This window comes from Spinacia oleracea, chromosome 1 (assembly GCF_020520425.1).
Source record: "Spinacia oleracea cultivar Varoflay chromosome 1, BTI_SOV_V1, whole genome shotgun sequence".
NCBI lineage: Eukaryota > Viridiplantae > Streptophyta > Magnoliopsida > Caryophyllales > Amaranthaceae > Spinacia > Spinacia oleracea.
Window position 1 is genome coordinate 119,151,573 of NC_079487.1, and position 16,465 is coordinate 119,168,037.

The 16,465-nt window shown below is 35.5% G+C and overlaps 2 protein-coding genes across 5 annotated transcripts; both read left to right on the top strand.

The window, feature by feature from the left end:
- The first annotated feature begins 571 nt into the window (after positions 1–571).
- Positions 572–9,922, top strand: LOC110800193 (protein KAKU4). 4 transcript variants are annotated; one of them, XM_022005488.2, is made up of 11 exons: positions 572–946; positions 4,143–4,210; positions 4,781–4,854; positions 5,232–5,296; positions 5,394–5,524; positions 6,035–6,205; positions 6,755–6,935; positions 7,173–7,225; positions 8,280–8,331; positions 8,762–8,843; positions 9,321–9,922. In XM_022005488.2, the coding sequence occupies exons 1-11, from the start codon at positions 685–687 to the stop codon at positions 9,637–9,639; spliced, it is 1,458 nt and encodes a 485-aa protein (XP_021861180.1). In that variant the 5' UTR covers positions 572–684; the 3' UTR covers positions 9,640–9,922. The 4 variants fall into 4 exon arrangements, with proteins under 4 accessions (XP_021861180.1, XP_056697955.1, XP_021861178.1 ...); XM_056841977.1 differs by having other exon boundaries at positions 5,232–5,287; XM_022005486.2 differs by having other exon boundaries at positions 574–946; positions 7,173–7,252.
- Positions 9,923–14,629: 4,707 nt separating this feature from the next.
- Positions 14,630–16,166, top strand: LOC110800196 (F-box/kelch-repeat protein At3g06240-like; the record flags this gene model as incomplete). The annotated part of the gene is made up of 1 exon (XM_022005491.2): positions 14,630–16,166. A coding segment is annotated over one exon (1,128 nt), but the record flags the coding sequence as incomplete, so codon positions are not given.
- Between the last annotated feature and the right edge of the window lie 299 nt (positions 16,167–16,465).

The following is a 16,465-nucleotide window of genomic DNA, read 5'->3' on the forward strand; positions in this document are numbered from 1 at the left end:
CAAGGATGAAATAATTTTTATCTAATGTTGGATATTGTAATCACATTAGAGTTTTTTAAAAATAGTTTTTCGATTGTACTAATCTGTTTGATTTTACCTATTATGTTAGGGATCACTTTTAAATAATGTAATACTCTGTATTAAAACTCTAATTATGTATTATACAAAGAATTTAGCTTTGATGTACACCTAACTATTAGACATATTAAAGAATTCTATGTAAATACTACAAATTATTACTCCGTATTCAATATAATGAAAAATTTCAAAAAATACCACTGTCTTTCATAGAGTTAATTTTTCCAACTTTTTTCTCCAGCAGTAAATTACAGCTTTTTATCATACAATTTGTATCACGAAAAATCGTGCATTACACGGGTATAAAACTAGTTTGCTGCATACATCGACCATACCTCCCCTTCCTAACTCCAAAATTACAAACAAGCCCCTTACCCCTCCACCCAAAAAATAAATAAATTCATATCCACCTCATAGTCTCACACCACACGCTCACCAACGGCTACATCAAACCCCCTTTCCAAAAATAAAATAAAAACAAACAAACAAAATAATTAAAATAAAAAAAATTAAATCTGAACTCCTGTTTTTCTCTCTCATCCAGAACCGAAAACCGTTGCATTCCGCAGTTGTGTTGTTTTTGTTAAAATTTCTCTCCTCCCAAAAATGGCGACCACCTCTTCCCGGCGAACCGCCGCCGCCGGAGGAGGCGTCGGCGGAAAGATAGTGAAGAACAGGCGAGTTCCAACTACTCCATATGCCCGGCCTTCTCCTGCGCCCCCTCCTCCGCCTTGCGACGACCCTGAAAACCCTAATTGGCTTTCCGGTTTGATTTATCCTGCAAAAGTTATTGCTTCTGGTGCTGGAAAGATTCTTTCGTTTTTCGGCAATGATTATTCGTCGTCGTCCTCCGACGGCGATTCTTCTGGTAATTTGATTTTGTTGAATTTTGAGGATTTCTTTTATTGATTTTATAGTAACTTTGTTTTGCTGAGATGAGGTCTCAGAACGGGGAAGTGAAGGTGGGGAGAGAAATTTGGATGTTTTGATTGGTTATATTTATGTTGTTTGATTTGCTTTTTGAGATGGTGTAATGTAATGTAGGAGTAGTATGATCTGGTGGTGCTATGATTGAAAATTATTGATTGAACATTGAGCAAAGAGATGCTACTATAAGATATAATGACTGGATATTGAATGAATTTATAATTTACTTTTGCTATTAAGGATTTCCATGAATTTTGAAAGGTTGTTTGTGGAACGTTTACATTACACCATGAATTTTGAAAGGTTGTTTGTGGAACGTTATTTATAATGAAAGGTTTTTTTGTTTTGCTGAGATGATTTCCATGAGTTTAGGATTTTTATTTAAGTGGTTGGGGGTTGTGATGCTCACGACATAAATTCAATCAAGATAGTGACTTTGCTAAGGTTAAGATTGGTTTTTTGACATTTGTGAAATGGGGCTGCTTGACTGTAGAGGTGGCCGCCTTGTCCAGTGTGTGGTTGGCTTGGCACAATGGCATGGAGTTGAGATTTTCAAACTTGGGATTTTTTTGGAGTGCATGCTCCTGAAGCTTAAAATCATGTACAACAAGAACTGGCTAGTGGGGATTATTATCTTTTAGGCGCAGTAAAGTGTGGATGGGAAATAGAAAGCAATGGAGAAGATAAGTATTTTGAGTAACAGAGTTAGGTATTAGATTTTCATTGGAATGATGGAATCTAGCAGGTGTAGTGCTTTATTTATTTATTTAAATTTAAATGATCAAACCTTTAGAAGATATAATGAGCTGTAACTTTTCCTTATTAGAGGATTAGTTTCACATAACTATGAAATTTGCATACTCAAAATTACAATGGATGCCCTTGGCTCTTGTGTGTAACTGTAAATGGGTTGAGTAGTTTTCAGCTTAGATAAAGAAGCAAGGTTGCGTTAGTTGTCAGTTTATCTTGCTACCTGTTACAATTCTGTAAGATTAGAGACCACAAAATTGCGTAAAGACACTGCACTTTACATTTATGTTTAATTGTTTTACGGAGTATTTATCATGAGAATGTTTTGGAGCCTGTGATGTTATTTGGAAAAGATTTGTCCCAAGCTCAAATTTAGAGCTGTCTTCTACTTTCTACTCTTTTTTTTTAAAGGCGGGTATATAGTGGGCTTTCCCCAGAATTGATCCCCTGACCTTGTGGACCAGGAGGGGGGGGGGGGGGGGGGGGAAGGAGGGGGACTCTTTTGTTTATATTTTCTCCCACTATATTTTCGTTTATATTATGCGGCTGAAGCTGTTTTACTCGAGATAGTCACACCACTAAGGGCCGTGGATCACATTCCATGCTTTGGTCAATGTATTTTATGAGAGGAGTGAGACATAGTTAATGAAAAAATTACGGATTTCACAAATCTAAAATTAGTATCCCGTTTGTTATATGGTAAGTATTTTTTTTGTAGGTTTTTGTAAACAGATCAAGGATTCAAAAAAGTAAAAACCTTCTAGTCCTTCTACCACCCCTGTTAAATGTATAACTGGGAAATTCTCATGTCAGGGGAAAAGATAAGGGTATAGTTGAACTAAAGCATATTAAAGACTTCATTGATTTTAAACACACTTGGCATAAATGCAAAAGAGAACTTTTAATCAGCTTATATGTTTTTCTGGAGTACAGATTTTGTAGGCATTTGTTTTTTTGTTTTCATTATAAATAAGTTGTTTGTTCATTTTCTTTATACTTGGGACCCAATTTGAAGTATTACCCGTATGAGATTATAGAAAAATCGTCTTTTTAGTTTTTTTTTCCCTAGCTTTCTGCAGTTTTTCTAGTCTTGTTCACAGCATGCTTCAACTTTCTTGGTGGTTGAGCAATCTTCGGGCAGGGGGTGGGGGGTTTAAATTGTCTAAAAGGTAGTAGTTGAATGTATTGATCCTGGTGAAGGTGAGCTCAGCATTCACCACAGTTAACTGCTCATTGGTTTGAAACTGGTTTTCTTCATGCCTTCATGGCAAATTGAATGTTTGATGGGCACTGGCAGAGATAATTCAAGTGTTCAGTCTTTTGGAAATTATGAGCAGAAGTTTGTTAACTGTTTGACGAGAATTTGGGTTACTTACGTGGGAACTTGACTTATTTATGTCGAACTTTTTTTCTTAGTTTGTGTGTGTGTGTGGGTGGGGGGGGGGGGGGGGGGAGATGTTACTAATATATTGTAATTTAGCTATGTATGACACACGGCTGCGCGTGGTGAACTAGACAATTTGCACTTTTAGTTGTGAGGTACTTTTTTATCTGTTTTTTGTGCTATTGGTGAATGTACGAGTAAAAATATGCATCGATGTTTCTCGTCAATGGATTTCTGGAAAACTGGTTTACTTGACTTATTTCACTAGCTTGTATCATCTGCTCTTTCTATTGACTACTTATGAAGATCTTTCGTACAATCAATAAGTGGCTGGTTATGGGTAAAATGTAAGTACAACTTTTTTTTTTAATTTTAATTTTTAGCTGAAAATTCTGGTGAGTAGGCTACTCTAGTGGTATGTCAATTGTTTTTGATTTGATTCCATTCTGCTGAAATGTTGACCTTTTATTATAATGTCAAGTGTTTGACTACATCGATTAATTTTGGCCAAAAGCCAATACTAACAATGTTAAGTGTATCTTTTTATTCTGTACTCAATAATTCTTTAGGTTACTCAGTACTTTTTATTTTAACTTTGGTTCTTTTGGCTGAAGTTTCTTGTATATTGTTGAATTGACGCAAGAATGTGCATTTCCTATTTAAGTGCCATTGATTAAATTCCATCTGATGCTTCCATAAGTTGATTGCTTATCACATTTAGTTTCTTCTGAAGGTGGATGGTTTATCCAGTTCTATTAATCTTGGAGCCCATTATCTTACATTTATATATGTTATCGTTCAAGTATGCCAGGGTATATTAGCATAAGTAAGAGTTAGTTTTTATTCTTCATTTACCATCATTGCTGCAGTGATCCATGTGGGATCTATTTTCCCTCTTTTAGCCGCTACTCAGTAGTACGATTGATTCTGAAGTTTGTTACGGTTGGATTCTTTTCCTTTGACTTTGTTTTGTAATTAAAATCATGACGTTTGTTTGATTTAGAAAATGATGATGACGAAGAGGACATTGAGAATGATGTCCCATTTCAAGAGGATGATCAATTAGATAAGGTAATATTCTGTTTAATTCTTTTGATTTTCATATCATAAGCTGTTAATTAGTTTGATCTAGTAATTTTATTTAGTTATGCTATGCAAGTTGTGTTCATGCTTGTTCATGTCCAGCTTTCGTTTCATCCGCAATTAAAGGTGTTTTTTTAATTATCGCAGCCTATGAGGGAGGGTTGTGAGGATTTAACCTTTATCAAGAACCCGCTAGAGCTTTGATTTGGTATACTTCCTTTTAAGGGTTTGATACTGTGTGCCATATTTCTTATAAGGTTTCTAAATTGATACTTGTGTGTGTGTGTGTGTGTGTGTGTGTTTGGTGGGGTGACGTTTGGGATATGGTATACGACAGTTGGTGATCAAATTTAGGTAAGTTCTAGCTTTAAGAATTTCTTGCTTTGGACCTGTCCTATGCTTTGCTGACTAGATCTATAGTGTGCAGCTTTGGATTTGAGTGGGTGCATTCTTTCTGTCAATTTTTTTTTGCTGCCTTTCATGAGTATTTGGCTACCTTTAGTGGTACTAAAATCTAGAGCTAAAATGAGAGCTGACATGTTGATTTTTGTTTCTAAGGTGCCGTCACCATCCAGCAAGAGTGATAGTAAACTTGCAATAGAACAGTTGGTGACCCAGGAGATATATTCAAGGTACTAAACATTTGGCGAATTTTGCTAATCTTTTCAATATGAAACTTGCTTGCGCAGAGCTGCACATGTACAATGTGTTTGGACTGGGTAATTTGGAGGGAAGGGAGGAAAAGTGAGGGATTCATCTTCCCTTGTTTGGATGACTTGGGGGTAAAGGATGGGTATGAATTGGGAAGGATCCATTTTCTTACCTTTTTTAATTAACCAAATCGTTCCAGTCGCTCTGGCATTTACAGCAGGATTATGTTGACTTTTGTTTTTGTCTTTTAATCAATTTGTTCAACTATTCTTTCTGTGATGGTAGGCATACCATCTGATTTTCTATAGTTCAACTTGGTGTTGTATGTTTTTGTCTGTTGATATTTTCCTCTGACCAGGAAAGAAGCAAATGAACTGATAAAGCTTGTCAGGTCTCGTATTGTGGGTAGCAATGGTACTTTCGGTAAACTGCTTTGCAAAATCTTTTATCCTCATAATTAACAGCAATTACTGAGATTTATATTTTTGTTTGGTATTCTCCTGATTTGTTTTCCTTGAAGGTGAAACCACTCCTAATATGCGAACCTCAGCAATTATGGAAGCGAGGAAATGGCTGCAAGAGAAAAGATCAGGCTCAAAGAAAAAGTTTGAGGATGAGCTTGATGCGTCAAATGTGGCGTCACCATCCCAAGTCAGTACCTCATCTTACAAAACTTGTTAATGGCTTACCTTGAAATGGTTGCACACTTTTACTTGGTTTCCTGGATGTTCAGCTTTTGTTTGCTGATTTTATAATTTAAATAAACATGTCTGCTTCTTGTGTATTTATGATTACTTTGCACAAGCATGCGTGTGATGTATGTGTTCTTTAGTGTCCTTAACTTAGATTGTTATCAGGTAACGAGTTACTATGTGGGCGTAGGTGGTTTGGTATACTTTTGCTATTTTGATGTTCCGGAGGCTGGGAAGTGCTATGGCGGATTGTTGTAGGACAAGTTACTCATTTAAAATGTTTAAGAGATACTAAAATTTGAGCACTTCAACTAGTTCAAGACTTGTTATCATGCTTTACTATACCGTCTATCTATATGCTATTACTTTATGTAAGAATTGAAGAAGTCGTCGTAAAATTTAAGTACTATTGATAGACTAATATCTTATTTTTGGCTAACATGCTGTTATTTTCTTTCCATTGAGCTAGATTTCCAGAAATGAGAAGGGCTCCCCTGTGGATATGGCAAGGTCATATATGCAAAATCGTCCTGCCTGGGCATCTCCAACTTTGAAGCAAGCTGAGGTTGGATCTTCATCACCATTGGGCAGGCTACATTTCAAGGAAGGAACTCCAATGTCAAACTTCCGCAGTTCTGAGGTATATACTAGAATCTTGTTAAACTCCTGTTTCCTTCAAAAGGAACTCACTGTCCCTCTTGTACGCGATTCCAAGAAGAATTCACTTATCTTAAACTCTCCGTTTCTTTTTTACACAAACCTGGGAAACTTTCTTCTGTATCCAATTATTTTCTGTTGCCACTTTGACAATCATAATTCGAGGATGTTGTGTGTAAATGTGTTTTCTTGAGTTTTCTCTGGATTCTTTAGGGGTGACTTTTTGCTTGAAGGGATAGATAGAGTTGTCAGGATTTTCTTTTTGGCTATTTTTTCATCAAGTGGCTACGGATCTTGTGTATCTTCTTTTCTCTTTAATGTCGGAGGCCAACAGGTTTTTGTTGTTGGGTTTCTAGTTTTTCTACATGATTGTTCTGTTGTACTGCTATTTTGAATTTTTCTTTTCTTTTTTACTATTATCAATTCCTAGTTCAGTTTTCAATTTAACAGAATTGCTATAATTTCTATTGAAAGCCAAGTTAGTGACATATAGTTTCTTCTGTTCTGTTGTTTTGTGGTCTATCACATGCAGCTGAAAAAAAGTTCTTTTACATCTGGTTCATGGAACTTGTTGGAGGAAATCCGTAGAGTGCGCTCTAAGGCTACTGAAGAATTATTAGCTGCTGCTCCGTTGACAAAGACCATTCTGTTTTCTCCTGAAAGTACTCTGCCTCGAGATTCCGTGTTGAATAAAGGAGTTGGGGAAGGAACAGGTCAGTTGAAAAACCTGTATTCTCTGGCATCTGAATATAGTGAAGCATATAAATTGGCATTAACTGCAATGTGATTGAATGTGAAATGTTTGGTTTTTTATCATGTAAGGAGTACCGTATTGGACTTTGTCTTTTGGACTGAAATAAATGTTTGGATTGATTTAAAGTTACAAAATCTGCTTACTCTGCTTTCCAAAAGAGATTTCAAGTTATACATAATTTTGACTCCATTTTCAGGCCCTGCGGAGTCTACACATGATAGGCCAGAAAATGTTTTGCCAGATGTTGAAGTGAGTACCCGTTACAGAGTCAGTCAGGTGTGTGTTTGATGGATCATGTGATAGATTGTTTTTTTGTTTTGTTTCCCCTTAAACAACTTTTTGGGGTGTGTTTGTGGGGTAGTGAAGGTGGTGTTGGAGTCTTTTGAGGGAAGATATTTGGCTTTCGAGAGAACTTATTCCTCTGTTGTACGAAGTATAAAATTGTCAGCTTCTGACGCGTTACACAAGATCTGGGAATTTTAATTCCATTTTTCTTTGATTAACACTCTTTAGATTCTTTAGATAAAGAAAGATTCATTTTGAAGGATCAATAGTCTCGAGCTGCTGTTGGAAATGCTCCCAAAATTATAGTTAGTGGGTTAATGGATCATGGGATCATGAGATCATGATTAATTTTAGGTACATGAATATTATTAGTGGGTAGTAATGGGTTAGTGGGTTATTCCATATAATGTAGTATGTTTTATGAGCCTATAAAAGGTCGTTTAATGTAACTTAATTAATTGGATTGAATGAAATAATAGTATAATTTTGCTACATTTCTTTCCCCTCTCTCATCTCCATTATAATTTCAACAGCTGCTGATTCCTAAAGATTAAAATGGAACTCTTGTCTCACTCTCACAATACATCACACTTTTCTCTCAGAGGGGAATATTATAAGATCCCGTTGTCTACCTACAACCAAACCACATGTAGCAAGAAAAGCATACTTCTATTGCACATTGGCCAATTCCGTTTTCTGTTCGTGCTTAGACTCACATACACTCTCTGTAAAACTTTAAAATGTTACGGGATCCATGCGTCACACCTCAACAATGCTAAAGAAATGGTTTTATGCAAAACAAGCAAATTTTTAGTTTAAAAATGTGTGGTACCCTGTGGCTGTCTTCCCATATACGCATCACCAATTGTATATGTGGTGTGGCAATATGATTTTATTACTCTTGTAGAAAGTAAGAGGAACTAATTTGACATAAGATTTGTGGAATTACATGTTCAAGATATGTTTAGATTCATGTACTTGTATAATTTTTAATTTTTATAAAAATTGTGTCCTGAAGGAGGGTGAAGCTCTTCAATCTGTGGAGCGTCAAGGATCCCAGGAAGATGCTGGTAAAAATTTTCTCTCTTAATTAATGTATTAATCATTACTTAGTAGAACAAAAACACTGTTGGATTATAAGGAAGGAAATAAATAAATGATGGGAAGAAGGCTTTGTTGGCTTGACAAGAAGAAAAAGGGTTGAGCAAGTGTTGTTTTTGTTAGGAAAAGATTACATAGCTGCTCATTTCGTAATCGTTATGATGATTTTAATTTTAAGGATCAACGAAATATAATACGTTTCAAGATTACGGAGTATCTTTTATCAAATATCATACCCTAGTTTCTTGAGTTTTCTCTCTCTACATTCAAACTGTGTCAGCTTTTAGAAGCTGCTCCCACTGTTCAAACTTTCTCCACCAGCCTTTTTAAAGTAGAGGATTATTGATAAGATGTATTGTCTGATGTCAGCTAACTCTTTTGTTATGTTGTATGTGTTAGAATTGGCACATGACTATGATGATGAAGTGAAGCATTTGAAGAGCACGACAGTAGAAAATGGTTATGGGTGTTCTGCATCTGGGTGAGTCAGGCTTCAATTTCTTGGGATAAACCTTTTATTAGTTCTGAAAATATACTTTCCTTCTCAAGGGGTAGCTCAAAATAGACTAAGGCACTTTGTTTGGTAGAAAGGAATTGGAAGGAAAAGAGAAATATGGTTTCCTGAATTTGGTTCCAAAAATTAAATGGGATTTGATGGGAAAGGAAGGGAAATGGAAAGAAAATATCATTAATAATTTTTCACTTTCTTTTCCTCCCATAATTGGGGGAATTTGGAACGAAAGAGAAAATTAAAAGCTGTCAAATCATTTTCCTTTCTTTTTCCCCTCACTTCCTTCCATCAAACCAAACGACGGAAAATAAATTAAGTTCTCTTTCCCTTCTTTTCCTTTCTCTTCCCTTCTTTTCCCTTCCCTTCTCTTCCTATACTAATGTTGTACCAAACAAAGCCTTAGGAATGAAGTCTTATCATAATACTTATACGTCATATTGTGGGCAGTTTTGCTCAAGGACAGGACACTACCAATGAGGCAAGGCCATCCGAAGGAGAAAACGGGAATCTGGTTGATTCAAGCCAAGTAGAACGGGATATTCATATGGAGGATAACTTAAACTGTCAAGAAGATGCAACTATTGACATCTCAACTGATGTTGTGGTGAATGGTTCTCAGAACAGCTCTAGCATGCAACAAGAGGAACTGTCGCAAAATTTCAGCCAGCCCGTCGGAGAAGATAGCCCGGCATCCAAAGTCAAGGTCACACAGAGGGAGCGAAAACCGAGAGGTTACACACGGAGAGGTAGAGGAAAGGGTAAATGAATCTGTGACTCGAAATTTGTAACTCCATTTGTAACATGTCTTGTATGCTAGTGTAGAAGTAATCTTAACACAGGTAGAGAGCAGAATTTCATAGAGTTTGAACTTTGAATCGTATTTGTAGCAGTAATTTATTTATCAGGCTCCAATCAGTCCAATCGCAGTGGGTTTGTTAGACCCTTTTGTAGGGGTAATTTGTATCGCAGTAGACTGCTTGAATACATGATGGTTTGTGTAGTTATTAGGATAACTTCCCACTTTATTTATTTATCAATTATTAGTCCAACATTTGCAGCTTGATCAACTTTTTAATTCCGCGAAATAGCCCGAGGTAAATATGCAGACAATGTTGAAAAATGAAAACGGGTTTATGTCCTTTGTACTATCAACGCATCTCACACATAAGAGCATTTTTAATGGGTACCTTGGTATGCCATATCAATATTTCAAGTAACAACATTTTCTAGCTATAACATGCTCCAATTGTTAGCAAATAAGATTTTTGTTTAACTTTTTTTTTTAAAATTCTATTCTTACGTTTACATTCCTAATAACTAGGGAAAAAAGTTGTTTTTTTCCAAGCTAATTAGCTTGGTAGAGCTAATTTGCTTTGTCTAGCTAATTTAACAAAATTGCTCCAATGGTTTAGCTGCTTGCTTGAAAGTTTTGGATATTGCAAGCAAGTAACTAAATGTAACCATTGGAGTTACTCTTATGGTAAAAAAAATGAAAGATTGAATTTGCCCTGTAAAAGAACTAATTAATGGTGTAGTATTTCAAGGTGATTTGACTGATTTCATACTGCTCACTTTTTTTGTGTACAAACTTTTAGGAAAGACGGTCCAACGCTTAGACCACTTTTATGCATGCACTTTATCTAATTAGTTAATCACCGAAACCAATTAGTTAAGTTTGAAATTCTATTAATTAAGCAACGAAACCAATTAGTTATGGAACCGAATCAATTAGTTAAGCACTGAACCAATTAGTTAAACAATGAAACCGATTAGTTAAACAATGAGATCAATTAATTAAGATTTTATGAATTTTAGTTATTAATAAGTTTATTCGAAAATAATAACTATTCGATTCAAAAATTTAACTATTTGTCTTTATACCTTAACTATTTTGTTATTTAACTAGTTATGATTTTATTATTTATAGTTATATTTTACACTAGTTTAGTTAGTATCAAAATAGTGGTCTAACTGTTAAACGGTCTTACACAAAAACTTTTGTTTTTTTTGGGACATATGCTAAACACAAGCTAAACTAAGGCAAATAAGAAAAGGATATAGAACCAACATAGAGTTGGCTCAAGTGGTAAGCAGCTTGATGCCGTTTAAGGGAGGTCTCGGGTTCGAGCCTCGCCGTATGCAGAAACTCTTGTGGGGAGACTCATTTCCATTTTAGACATTGATTACTTAGGAGTAACTCTCGTGTGAAGGGGCTCTTAAGTTACTATGCTTCTTATCTTTTCAAATTAAAAAAAAAACATGCATGCAATGTACGTACATAAGATATTTATTTATTCCCTCCGTTTGTTTTAATTGCATCACTTAGACTGATAAACTTGCCAATGCATCATTGACCATTAAATCTCTAATTTTGTATTTGTAATATACGTCCTCCGTTTGTCTCTATTGGCATCGCTTTGACTTTGACACACATAGAAGGGCCATTTAACCAATTTGGTAAAAAAAAAGTGGACGTTAAAATTAAATGGACAAATTGTTATTTACCACCTAAAAAAATAGAAAAATTGTTTTTTACCACCTAAAAAATTAAAACTTGTATTTTACCACCAATTTTTTTTTTTAAAACTTGGTTTTTACCATCTGAAAAATGGAAAAATAGATAAAAATGATATGTGGGGGCCACAATAACCGTAATATTTCTAATATGTTCTCTTATTCCACGATTTCATGTAAACTCTTATCTCTTCCACCGCTTCCTTATTTTCCATTAATTCACATAATTTGTCACCACCATTAGTTCACAAAATTGACAAAATTTAATGGAAATAAAGATAGAAGAGTGAGAAGGTTCAAGAAAATCACACATGGAGTACAAAAAAATGGAGAAAAATTGAATTAGGTAGCTACACATAAAAGTTTCATCTATTTTTTAGTTTTTAGGTGGTAAAAAATAAGTTTTATATTTTTTTTAGGTGGTAAAATACAAGTTTTAGTTTTTTTGGTAGTAAAAAACAAATTTTTTATTTTTATAGGTGGTAAAAAACAATTTGTCCAAATTAAATTGGAGGAAAATGAAGAAAAACACCGAAAAAAAAAATATTAGGGCGTGTGAGTCATGCGATTAGGTTTTCTAAATTACGATCGGTTTTGTGACTTATTCGTCGCCGTTGTGGGGTGAATTTACCAAATTGTCGCATGAGACACTTTTTTTTTTTACCAATTTGTTGCTTAACGTCCACCTTTTTACCAATTTGTTCAGTTGGCCAAAGTTGAAATTATAAAAATATATAATGTCACTTATCCAAGAGCGATTTCCGATAATAATGCTACAAGATTATAAAATTCCTGAAATGTGTTCCATTTCATTTTAATTCCCGTTCTACCGTCTACGTAGCTTGAAAGCCGATTTACTTTTTTTTTTTTTTTTTAAATTGGTCTACACAAAACCGCCAACTGAATCAACTGTTATATAATATAAACCGCTAATTGAATTGACGGTTTCCTTTCCAAGGAACCGCTATTTCAATTAACGGTTTACTTTAAATCATCTTCTTCCCTTCTACTGCTCGAAGCTCACTCACAAAACTTTTGATGAATTTATTTTTTTGGTGTTTGCGCCATTGTTGCATCAGTCATCACTGATAAAATCAATAGTATCTTGGATTTCATGTGATATCACTCACGCATAGGATGAAGTGGGCGCAGGTTCCGACCTTAGCATGCGGTCAATCACCACTAGACACTAGTTATTTTTTTTATTTTTTTTTATCAGAAACATACAATAAAACTTAGGATAATCTTCTCTCAAGACTGTATCCTAACTTATCTAAAGATAAAAAATAAGAAAATTTACTATCTATGTATGGATCAATTTCTTGGTGCGTTTGTATGCGATGACCTAAGGCGGCAACATAATCTGCAGCGCGATTGGCTTCCCTATAAATGTGACGGGAAGAAATACTGTCAAAATTATTCAAAAGTTGTTTGACATCATTCATCAATACTTATATCTTCCACGGGCATTGAGTTTTTCCCTGCAAAATATTTATGATTAATAAATTATCACCCTCAATGAAAACATGTCGTATATTTTTTTCGATGGCTAATAGAAGACTATTACGAAGAGCTGTAGCTTCAGCAAGAATCGGAGAGGATGTTCCAAGATTGTAGGTTCGACTAATAATGTTATTTCCTAAGTGGTCTCTAATTACTGCACCAACTGTTCCAGAGTTGTTACGAACTGACCCATCAAAATTAATTTTCACAATACCAGGGGTCGGAGTTGTCCAAGCAACTTGCATGGTACGTGGAGGCTTTGAAAGAGAATTATTATTAATGTTCACATCCAATGAATCGAGACGTGTACGCATATTCCATTCCGTAAGGATCCTGAAAGCTCTACTGTAGATGAGACAGGAGATTGTCTAAAAATGTGAGCATTACGTGTTTTCCAAATGCTCCAAATGGAAGTTATGATCTTTTTAGCCGGCAATGTTACATTATTACGGAGTTCACGGAAGAGAGAGAGAACAGAAGAAGATCGAAGATGAGTACCAAGCCATCGAACTGAGGCGTTTGCATTCCAATATTCTCTAACAACGGGACAGTGCAAAAATAAATGGTCTTGCGTTTCTCTTGAAATAGCACAAAAAGGCAATTATTATAAATGTTTATATGACGATAGGATAAATTATCCCGGGTAGGGAGGCTGTTATGCAATAATTGCCAAACAAATTTTTTTAACTTTGGAGCAATATCTAGCTTTCATATCCAAGAAAATTCCCACTTAGTGGGGGAACAAAAATTACGTGCTAGCCATGTAGCAGATTTAACTGTAAAATCACCATTACTAGAAAAACCCCAACAAGGTTCATCTGGTAAGTCAGTTACTGGTAAAGGTATTCCTTTGATAGTTTGCACAACATAAGGAGGGAGAATCAAAGAGAGGGCAGGAATATCCCATGTTCGATCATCTGTGATAAAATGATCGACTGTAAGATCTAGATTTTGGATTACAGAAATGTCTAAGTTCAAATGATTGACTAAGTTGATAGAAAAACACCAATTATCATTCCAAAAAAGGATATTAGATCCCTAGCCTATTGGTCCTACAAACAAATTAAATGCTGGTATGTGACGAATTCATGACGATGATGGTTGTTTAATGAAGATTGGTAAGCCTAACACGCCTTCGGAGATATCAAGGAAGACAAAATCGCCCACTTAAATGGCGGTTTTATTTTGATGTAAACAGCTATTTGAGTAGGCGGTTTAGTATGTATAACCGCTAATTCAAATAGCGGTTTATTTCAAAATAAAACCGCCTTTTGAATTGGCAGTTCATTGTTTAATCGGAAAAATAAAATATTTTCTCCGTCCCCTAATATTCGCACCGATTTGATCGGTGCGGAGTTAATACACTTGAATTGACTTATTAATTTAATGGGTGTTAGTTGATAGTGGGGTATTTTTTTTTTAATATGGTTAGTGGGAAATGTGTAAGGGGTGGGGGAGTGGTGAGTGATGAGTGTGAATTTGAATTTTTAAATGATTTTTTTGTAGGGAGTAGAGGTGTAGGTGGGTAAATAGGTAAGGGTGAGAAATAATATAATATTGATAAAAATTTCCATTTATAGAAACCGTGCAAGTATTAAGGGACGGCCCGAAAAAAAAAACGGTGCAAGTATTAAGGGACGGAGGGAATATTATTTTACTAAGTTTTACTTATGTGGACGATAGAACGGAAATTAAAATGAAATTGTGCATATTTCGGAAATTTTAGAATATTGTAACCTCGTAATCTGCTTCCCAATTATCTTGCAATTGGCCGATTTCGTTGCGTCTCAAAGCCATGGAAATCTCTTCTAACCCAACCCCACTTCATCAAAACCCACCTCGATCGAACCAAACATCTCCTCAAAGAAGAACAATCACTAATCTTTGTTTCCGATGATGATGGTTCGCTCTATTCTGCCCAGCTGAACAATGCCCACCACATGTTCGACGAAATCACCGTTTTTGCTACCAAGCTCAATTTTGATGATCACTACTTTTATCCTTCAAAACTTAGTGATGTGACTTCCTGTGATGGGTTGATTTTGATGAATGGATCAGGCAAGTCTGTTTTAGTAAACCCGACTACAATGGCAATCAAGGAATTACCTGTCTCACCTTGTACTCTTGAACCTAATGCTAGTATCACCTTATATGGATTTGGGTATGATACAGTTAATGATGATTATAAGGTTGTTACTGTTTCTTTTGGTGAATTTCAGCCTCATTGTAATGAAGCGTTTGTTAATGTTTATTCGGTAAAAAGGGGTACTTGGAAGAGTGTTGAGAGTTCTCCATATAATCATGCTGTTAATGGTCATCAGGTATCTGGGGTTTTAGTTGATGGATTCGTGCATTGGCTAGTTCGTAAAGTTTCAGATAAATCAGTTGTTATCGCGGCATTTGGTTTTGGGGAAGAGAAGTTCCATGAAGTTCCACTACCTAGTTCGGTTGATAACAACAACTTTGATTTTGCTCTTGATCTTCCTGTGGCGCTCAGAGGGTGTCTTTGTTTGATTCCTTCGAGTTTGTTTTTCGCAATTGGTGTAAGTAATGTCACTGATGTTTGGATAATGAAAGAATATGGTGTCGAGAAGTCTTGGACTAAAATCAAGATCCTTCATGATTACTGGGAAGAGTTTAAGCCTCTGTATTTGCTAGAGGAGAAAGAAGAATTGGTGCTAGTTAAGGTTGAGGAGGAGTCTGATGAAAGATTGGTGATGTACAATATGAAAGAAGGCACATTCAAGGATATTGTTGTTCGTGGAATTCCGTTTTATAACGGAACCCCACGTGCTGTAGCCACCTTCACCGAGAGCCTTGTCTCGCCTCATTGCTGTGAATTTGATGAGGATGCGAGAGAATTTTAAGTTCTACTTAAATTAGTTCCATGCTTTCTTCTTTAGTTCTTACATGGTTGTGTTAACTAAGTTTTTCTTACCGTCATACTAATGCTGTGTTAACTAAGCTTTTCTCATGCTAATGGTGCTAATTAGCGTTTTTCGGGTAGGCTAATCTAACTAGTGTTATGCAATGCTATCAGAAGGAAGTCCCTCCTGCTGCATGTCGAAGTTTAACCTGCAGTTCCTCCATTATGCTTAACTCCTATGATCTGGTTTGTAATGTTTCTTCAATTTCTAAACTATGTCTTGCTTTCAGAAACCAACACAGATGGTGTACGTGTGATCTACCAGTTGGGATATGGCTAGATGATCTATATTATAGGCAGCCATTTGCCCTATTTTGAGTAGTTAGGCTTATGGCGGCTTATCAGTCAGAAGTGGGGACCATGTCATTTTAGAGGGGTGGGGTGTAGTTCTGAAATTATTTGTTTAATAGAGTGGTGGGACATATGATATACTAATATAGATTATTTAATTAGATGGTGGGGTTGATAAGTTACTAAAAATGGCAAGTGTATCTCTTATAATTCACCTACATACTTTTATGAAAATTTGAACATTCAAGTCTTTGAAAAAAAATATTTGCACAAAAATTATGTACTTGAGTACTTCCAGTTAACCGAAATATAAGTTTTCTAATCATTAATTCAAAAGACAAACTTTTGTTAACCGAAA

What these genes read in the sequence shown, in the direction of transcription:
- LOC110800193 (XM_022005486.2), top strand. Translation starts at nt 685, where the DNA reads ATGGCGACCACCTCTTCCCGGCGAACCGCCGCCGCCGGAGGAGGCGTC. An exon ending in AGGATGATCAATTAGATAAG is followed by an intron (nt 4,211 to 4,780) that starts GTAATATTCTGT and finishes TTTGTTTCTAAG; the next exon opens with GTGCCGTCACCATCCAGCAA. An exon ending in CCCGTTACAGAGTCAGTCAG is followed by an intron (nt 7,253 to 8,279) that starts GTGTGTGTTTGA and finishes TGTGTCCTGAAG; the next exon opens with GAGGGTGAAGCTCTTCAATC.